The sequence below is a fragment of the Phalaenopsis equestris genome, unplaced genomic scaffold, assembly GCF_001263595.1.
Source record: "Phalaenopsis equestris unplaced genomic scaffold, ASM126359v1 Scaffold234924, whole genome shotgun sequence".
Taxonomy (NCBI): domain Eukaryota; kingdom Viridiplantae; phylum Streptophyta; class Magnoliopsida; order Asparagales; family Orchidaceae; genus Phalaenopsis; species Phalaenopsis equestris.
The window spans coordinates 41,735-51,202 of NW_018252822.1; the positions used below are offsets into that span (position 1 = coordinate 41,735).

The 9,468-nt window shown below is 38.5% G+C and overlaps 1 protein-coding gene across 1 annotated transcript in view; it reads right to left on the reverse strand.

The window, feature by feature from the left end:
* The window catches only part of LOC110039041 (putative acyl-activating enzyme 19), a 31,726-nt gene extending 24,108 nt beyond the window's left edge, over positions 1-7,618 (reverse strand). Inside the window, exons 1-2 of the mRNA XM_020743984.1 lie at positions 7,215-7,618; positions 6,264-6,749 (exon numbers count right to left, since the gene is read on the reverse strand). Coding sequence (XP_020599643.1) covers positions 6,264-6,749; positions 7,215-7,539 — 811 coding nt within the window. The 5' untranslated portion in view covers positions 7,540-7,618. The remainder of the gene's footprint in view (positions 1-6,263; positions 6,750-7,214) is intronic.
* Between the last annotated feature and the right edge of the window lie 1,850 nt (positions 7,619-9,468).

Sequence of the window (9,468 nt, forward strand, 5' to 3'; positions counted from 1 at the left end):
AATATTTAAATCGAGTCGAACACGAACACACTGTTCACGAGAAAAATTTTGAACGCGAACCGATATCGAACACGAGCTATTTCGAACAAGCCGAACACGAGCCAAGCCTGAGCTCGCTCAAGCTCGGCTCGTTTACAGGCCTACTCTCATCCCCTCCGTCATCGCATTAGGGTGTTGTTTATATTTGTTTTTGTTTATTTCCTGTTTTGAAGGGTCATCGTTGTAACCTGCTTGCATTTCAGCAATAATATTTATGTTTTCTATCACGGTATGGGTTGACAATATCAGAGCTAGCCTAACCCTACTCCTATCCTAAGGTTTTCTACTATCCACCCTTACCCCTCAACTAATTTTTTTTCTTTCATATCCTTATCCACCCCTTCTAAACCCAAACTCTAATCATACCACCACGGAGATACATGTCGGACCCCACCTGGTATGAGATACAGCGGGAGATCCATTGTCTGCAACAGAGATTGGCAAAGATAGATGATGGAACCCAAGAGGGATTAACCTTAACCACAATCTGGAGAGTCGGAGAGACTGGGATGAGGATTTGAATCTGTTCCACAGGAAATATATCAGCGATAAAGAATACCGACCACACCGCTTCGAAATTAAATATCAGAGGAGGCAGAAAGAAAAACCCACATATCAAGGCCACAAGAACTTCGGCATCAAAATAGATCTACCAGAGTTTGATGGAGGTATAGATCTAGATGAGTTTAATAATTGGCTACAGCCTGTTGAACGGATCTTCGAATATAAAGATGTGCTAGAAAATAAGCAAGTAAAATTAATAGCAATCAAGTTGAAAAAGAGTGTCTCTTTATGGTGGGAGAACTTACACGAGCATGGAAAAAAAGAATGCAGTAATAAGATAGTGGGAAAAGATGGAGAAGCCAATGCAAAATAATTATCTTCCACCTCATTACCGCCAGAACATGTTTTTAAGATTAATTAAAGGTGAGTAAATCGAGTTGGAGGAGCACATTATAGCCAAGTACTTGGGGAGCCTAAACCCCGCAAATAGCAATGTGGCGCAGCTATAGCCATACTGGACACTGGGGAATATTCAAATTATAGCCTTGAATGTAGAAAGACAACAGAAACGAAGCAAGCAGCAGTCATCCTTCAGACAGCAACCTTTAGTCAGGTTGTCACCAACAGCTACCACAACCGACAAAAGTACCTCGGGACGAACTAGCAAGATATGATAGGGAAATGACAGACCAAATCAACGTGGGAAGAAATAAGAGAAATGTAGCTTATTCAATACAATACTAGCCAGAAAGTGTTTCAGATGTCACGGCTGCGAGCACATAGCCTCCAGCTGTCCCACAAGCTGAGTTGTCACATTCACAGACCAAGACGTTGTCGAGAAAGTGGAGGACAAGGAGTCAGAGAATAATCCGAAGTAGGAACTTCAGCTATAGGGAGATGAAGGAGAATTATCAATCATCTGGAGAGTTTTACAGTCAGAGTCAGAGCGAGATCAATCCTGGTTGAGATATAGTATCTTTTGCACCAAGTACACGGTAAAGGGCAAAGTTTGCAGCTTCGTTATTGATAGTAAAAGTTGGGAAAATGTTGTGTCCATGCTGATGGTGAAGAAATTGGGACTTACCAAGCAGAGACATCTCCAATCCTATTCCCTTATCTGGTTGATGAATAAAAACAAGATATGCGTGGATCAACAGTGCTTGGTCAAGTTTTTGATTGGGGATCAGCTACAGGAGCAAGTATTTTGCGATGTGGTTCTAATGGGCGTTTATCACATTCTATTGGGTATGTCTAGGCAGTTTAATCACAAGACTCAGCACGGCGGCTTCAAAAATACTTACTTTCTTAAGAAGAAAGGAAAACGCATCGTACTATTACCAGTTAAAGATGCATGAGATGGAGGCGACATAGAGGAAGCATTAGTCCCACGAGCCACCTTCATGCAGTCAATTCAGGACGCTCTAGTGGCACTAGCATTAGTCCTCCTAGAAAGAACTGAGTGGAAATGTTAGACATCAGCACTACTACAGCCACTACTACAGAACTTCCAGGATGTGATGACCGACAGTCTTCTTGAGGGATTACCGTCGCTAAGGTAAATTCAGCACTGCCAAATCGGCCCGCCTTTAGATTGAGACTCGTGGAGTAATAGGAGTTACAACGACAGATAAAGGATCTCATCACAAGAGAACTAGTCATAGAGAATGTCAGTCTATGTGTTGTTCCCACCTTGATGGTACCCAAGAAGAACAGCTCATGATAGATGTGCATCAAAGGCAGGATCATCAACAGAATCACTATCAAGTATTAGTTTCTCATACCTCGCCTAGATGATCTTCTGGACCTGTTACACTGAGCCACCATCTTTTCTAAAATCAACTTGCACAAGAGTACCACCAGATACGGATGAGGCCAGGAGACGAGTTGAAGTCTGCTTTCAAGACACTATATGCTTTATACGAGTGAACAATTATGCCTTTTGACTTGCAAACACGCTCGGCATTTTTATGAGATTGATGAAATAGGTATTCCAGACCTACATAAGAAAATTTATGGTGGTCTACTTTGACGATATTCTAGTGAACAATCGATCTGAGGAGCACTTACAATACCTGAGCGAAGTGTTTGAGGTATTGCAATCTGAAAAAGTTTCACTTCATGAGAAATCAGGTATGCTTTTGGGTTATATCGTGCCTAGTGCAGGCATTCAGATGGACCCTACAAAGATCAAGGCCATTATAAGTTGGACCACAACGCAGACATTCACTGAGCTGAGATAGTTTAGGGGGCTAGCGTCGTTTAATAGAAGTTTCATCCAGAACTTCAGCACTATTACTGCCCTTTTAACGGAGCTTTTTAAAGAAAATGAGTTCACTTGGACGGTTGTACCTCAGAACAATTTCAACACCTTGAAGGAGAAAGTGACTCAGGCACCAGTTCTAACAATATTTGATTTCAACCAACTGTTTGAGGTAGCGTGTGATGCATCCAACATGGGAATTGGGGTTGTGATGCATCAGGGGGGTCACCCCATTGCTTTTCTCAATGCAAACCTGAATGACTCCAAGAGGAAGTACTCAACATACAACAAAGAGTTTTATGCGATTGTAAGAGCTCTTAAGCACAGAAGCCACTACCTGCTGACAAGCGAGTTCACGCTATTTACGGACCACGAAGCCTTGAAATTCCTAAATAGCTAGAGCAAACTGAAGGGCCGACACGCTACTTGTGTAGATTTTTTAGTATCACTCCAATTCTGCTTAAACACAAGGGAATCAGAACCGCGTAAGAGAAGCACGGAGCCGTCATCACCTATTAAGCACGTCGATGCAGACTCGTGTTATGGGGTTCGAGATAGTAAAGGACTTGTAAGATGCAAACGAAGACTTCAAGGAGATTTGAGAGCGATGTCAGGAAAACCAAAGTCGATGGTACCAAAATAAGTTGTGCATATTCTCGGGTGCTTGTTGAGGAAAGTCATTGTTCAGGAGAGCCACAACTGAGGTTTGGCAGGACATTTTAACAAGGGCAAAACTCTTGCACTCGTGAGAGCACTTATTTTGGCTCCGACTGACGAGAACTGTGGAGCGACATGTACGAAAGTGCAGGATTGACCAAAGGGCAGAATGTAGGGACGTACTCTACCTTACCAGCACCAAAGGCATTTTGGGTAGACGTCAAAATGGACTTCATGGTGAGTATCCCAAAGACGCAGAGGAACAAGAAGTCTGTGATGGTTGTGCTGGACCGACTCTCGAAGATGACACATTTCGTACCTTGCCACCGGACACTGGATGCGTCTCATGTCGCTGACTTGTACTTCAAAGAGATCATGAGATTGCATGGATTCAACAAGACCATCACCTCCGACAGAGATGTCAAATTTCTGAGCAATTTATGAAGGACCTTGTGATTGAAGTTGGCACCAAACTCCAATTCAATTCAGCAGCTCATCCACATAAGGACGGTCAGTCGGAGGTAGTAAACAAGAGGCTAAGAAACCTTCTTAGATGCTTCGTGGGAAAGAGCATTAAGCAGTTGGATTGCATTAGGGATCGCATTCTACATCATGTCGAGGTTGCATACAACAGATCCGTGAATCAGAAGACAAGGCGCACTCCGTTCGAGATTGTGTACAGGTGCAATCCGCTCACGTCACTTGAGTTGGTACCACTCGTGCCGACATCAAAGATCAGTGAGGATGTTGAAGAATGAGTTCACAAGATTCAAAAACTCCATGAGAAGGTTGGAAAGAAGTGTTAGACCCAAAGGTCTCCCTTTCCTTCTCTGTTTGTCGCTCCCTCCTCTCTTGCCTATTTTGTTTGCCGCCCAAGGGAGGAGCACTCCCTTCCTATTCTATTTCCTAGCTATAATATAGTTACTCTTTTGTCTTGCTTAAGGTTTAGTTCTTGGTTATCTCTGGATAGTGTTACTTGGAACATAACTTAAAAGAACATATGGAACACAAAAATGACTAAAATAAAGAAAATTTGCATAATTAAGGAAGTTAGGACAATATATTATGCTAATGATGAAAAATGAGAATTAAAAATACAACACTCATTGAATTTATACGAATTTTGATGGCTGAAATTTGAGAAAGAATGAAAATGATAAAAAAAACTTGAAAATGACTAGCTAAATTTATAAGCTCGCCAATGAGTATATGAGCTCCTCGGTACCTACCAAAATAATCAAGACTACAAAGGGTTAATTACATACATAGCACCTGATACATTGTTATTTAAAGATCTAGCACTCTCTTTCATCCATTTTTCAAATTCTCCCTGAAATATCAAAATTCATGAAAATACCCCAGCCCATATTTTTCATTTTTATCAAATTCTCAATAGTGTGATCCTGGCACGCGTAGATACATCGGTTCGGTAGTTCAAAAAGAACACCTAGGTTCTAGTTTTTGTAAATAGCTATTTTTTGGGTGTTATGTATTTAATTATCTTGACTGTAAAAGATGACTGCATTTGACGATGGTAAAGTAAGGGTCCCTGTATGAGGGCAAATGAATGGCACTAAGAAATAAATGCATACGAAAATAATTATAACATAAAAGAAATGAATACAACAAAAAGTAATTGTTAAGTAATCAAAATGATTCAAATTAAAATAGGATCACATCAATAATCTGCATGAGTTCAAATCTTTTTATTGATTATTAAGATATTTACAAATATTATTCAAAATTAACTCATCATTTCAATAAATGTGACTACATATGTTCATGAATAAATGTAACTCTTCATGTTGCTGCTTATCATTTAAAATTTCAACTCTTCGTTCTTCATTTTAATGGTTTTTCATGCAAACTTTTCATCTCAATGGCTAACATGAAAGGGTGTAACTCTATGCCTATAAAACCCACCAAGAATTTCATTAAAGGATTTTTCCCTAAAATTCATGAAAATATCATAAAGCTCTTTACCAAATGAGTTTCCCTCTTTCCTGACAAATTTGTGATAGTATAAGAAAAACATTTTTACTCTACTCAGTTCCATCTAATTTTAGGCATTCAACAAGAAAAATAGTTTTAAATATCTTTATAAGATTTATGCTATTGTAAAGATCAAAGAGACTGTAGAGCGTTGTATCTAAGAAGCAAAGATTTGTCAGAAAATCCCATGCCAACAAGGTAATTTGCTCCAATGACAATGCTGGAAATATTTGAATCCCAGTCAAATAAGCCAGTCTTTTTTTTATTTTAATATTTCTAAATATTAGCTTATTACAAACATTGTACACTTCAAATACCCCATAATCCAACTTCTTACTCAAACCTAGGATTTCATATATGTTATGAGTTTTAAATAACAAGCAATGCAAATGCTTGTCTCTAGAAATTCAAAAGGGATGAGTTTTAAAAATGTACAAATCCAATTCAAAAATTTACACTTGAAACATGATGGCAATCCTGAGACAATTTTAACCGGTAGTTATGAGCATATCCCAGTTGTGCAAGTCCTAAGGTTTACTCAATAGTTTAACTAATTTTTGAATATAAGAAATTACAAGGCAGTGACATGGCAATTTATTTGCTTGTACAAGAAATAAGATCTTAAATGCATGCATAGATGAAGATTCAAAAAGCAACTAAACCAATATAACACTGCAAATACCACTAAGAAACATGAGTATGAAAATTAATCAAGGGAGGGAATATTTAATGCCATAACTAATATAAATTCAATTGTATTAAAATATATGACGTGGTTGTCAATAAAATAAAACAATAAATACTTAATTACCTAATTCTGTACCGCATACACCCTTAGGCTCTCCAGTTGAACCAGAACTGTACATCAAATAACAAAACTTTCTCTGTCTATTGCTCTCACATGGCCATGCTAAATTTGTAAACTGGGCAACACTCTTCACAAACTTTTCTTTCATAGAAAAATACAAAACCAAAGTGCCACATCTGTCAACAACCCAATCAGTACTAGAAACATTCATTTGGCGCCCTTCAAATTGCATGGTGGAATCAGCCTTCACTTGAATAACAAGACAGGATCTTGAAGAAGAAACAACAGAAAGTATCCTTTCCTCCGGCCAGGATGGATCCAATGGCAAGAAGGCCTCCCCACACCTTAAGATGGAAAGGACGGCAACAATATATTCTACCGACGGGCCAATTTGCACTCCAACTATACGAGGCACATAACTCGTGGAAGGAAGACCAAGCCCATCAAATTCTCCAAGGTCGAACCCATAAGGAGAATAATCAGCATAACCTGGAAAAAATCTAGGACATTTAGTAAGGTGGAAGCATTTCTATGTCCTTTCATCACCATTAATTACATGCAAGGAACCAAAAAGCATGAAATCATTTTATGGTGAAGCAGGAGTTCGAAACTTTCAAAGAAACGTGTTTCCAGACTAATGATCCGGCAATCAGTGCAAATAAAAACATAGGTTCTCAAATGGTGCATATAGGAACTATAAAGGAAAACGTTTCAAATGAAAACAGTTCACATTTTAAAGATATCAACTGTAACCAAACTTTAGACGCGACTTGTTATTTTACTATTATGTTAACAAGAAAAAACATATGCAGACCAGCTGAAAGAATACACCCGCAACAAACAAGAATACAACTAATTTTCACTGGCACAGACAGCATTCGTAAATGGAAGAAGTAACAAAATGAAACAATCACAGAAGAACAGATTATTGAAAAAACTGAATCTATTCCTAACCTGGATGATTCAGATGATGGGCAGCATCACCGCCGTCCAGGACAAAGCGAATGCGACGGCTAAGAGAATCAACCGCGGACAGGAGTTCCTCGTAAGTGAAGCACTCATCGCCAGGAAATAATCGAGGAGAAGAGGATATGCAGTCGGCGTCGAAGTTGAGGTCAAAACTAGATATGGCGACGGGGGTGGACGAGGAGGAAGATGCCTCCTTTAGCCTCGCACGGGAGTCCCTGAATAGACCGCCGTCGGCTTGCACGATGGCGACGCGACGGGGATCCTTGGTAGCGGAGATGAAGAATTCATGGGAGATGCAGCAACCAGGCATCTCTCCCGTTAACTTCAGGTGAACGAAGGAAGCAATGTCCTCGGCGTTATGTGTGGCTGCTCATGCACTCAAGTTTACATTTATAATCTTACTGCCACAAAAAAGTGGGTTACAAGTTTGGGCAGGGAACCCTCCAACAAAAAAAAAAAACTACATTCTGCATTAGGATTCCACCAAATCAAAGTATAATTCTATGCAAAAATACTCTTCAAAATACATAAATCCAAAAAAAAAACACCAAAAACGTTTTAAGTATACCCCACAAAATAAAAAATTGCACCAACGAAGAAGTGTAATGTTGAATTTATCTAAAAAACCATCCAGAAGACATAGTTGTAAAATACTTCAGTCAATCCTCGCAAGTAATCAAAACCACATATATTCACCAAAGTAATAATAAAATAAAAAAAACATATAACTAAAAAAATTAAGACCAAAGGATCTCCCTGAATTCTCATCATTGCCTCAATTATCCCATGTAATGCCGAGAAAAACTAGTTATAAAGAAACATGTTGCAATACCACTAGCCCCTCAATCTCATACAAAATAACAGGTTTTACTTCCAAACAATGCCACCATTAAAATTCCAGCCTCAAACTATGCAGTTTTTTGAGCAAGGAAGTCATCCCAGCAAGTTTGTTGAGGTAACCGCCATACATCAACTCATTATCAAACTTGCCTGGCAGATCCTTATCAACAACGCTCCAAATTTCACAATCAAACCCTTAAATACATGATGTTTATATTATCACCATGTCACAAAATTCTTAAAGCCTGAGAAATATTGCTTAGCTCCAAAGAGTCTAACTCCACATCAATGAATTTGAATTTTAAACTTATCGCGACTTTAACCGCCAATAAGACGGCCTAGACTTCTGATTCCAAAGCGCAATTAGCTAAACATGGGGAAAGCAAAAAAGCATAAACATTTACTAGCATGATCTCTAAGAACACTTCCAGCACCCGCTTTCCCATTTGAGCAACTTCCATCTGTGTTCACCTTTATCCATGGGTTGCATGGTTTCCTCCATATGATTTGCCTAATACATTTTCCTTCTTCTGAGTAATTACCTCCTGGAATTTATGCTATAAGAAACTAACCCCTACATCAAAAGTGGCTTTCACCTTACCCTAATTCATTATTTTCTATATGTATGCAACTATATTATTAGCTACACTTTCCTCCTTAACTGCACCTCTTCTTGTTTTTTGGAGTTTAATGTTGTCTAAATAAACCACATTATTATATATTGTATCAAGTTTCTAATATGATTTGTATTTACTCCCAAATTCAACCAAGCAATACATTATTTCATAGAATGCCACCCAAATCCAATGCTTGCAAGTCAATCCTCGACCCAATATTTTTCCATTCCATAACTACATGTGCACAAGAAAAAACACATGTATCAAATTTTCATCCTCCATCCTACAGAGGGTAAATTGAGATGGAATACGCAACCTCTTTAATTTTGAGATGTCATCATTAGGGAGTAGTGTATGATAAACTAGCCAAATAAAGAAAGACATAGAATGAGATAGCTATTTGCACCATGCATTTTAGCTGAATCCACTTTCACCCAATGATGTAAATTTTGATAGATAGCTTTTTGTTATAGAGATGTTGGCATATTCCATAAGCACTTTGTCTTTCTTTTTTTTTTTACTGGTTATGTTCCATAAGCACTTTGTCTTTCTTTTTTTTTTTACTATCGAATGGAATCTCAAAAATTTTGCCTACTAAATCATTCCTCACAAGTACATTCAACATCTTCATATTTTAGTTATTTCCAACACAGCAATCAGCCACTTGTTTGTTACCCTGCCCTGCAATATGTGAATCATCTAGTTCCTCCATATGTCAGTTATCCTTCGAAAGGAAAGATTGCCTTCACCAAAATTCCAAAATATCTTTTTGTCAGCATATG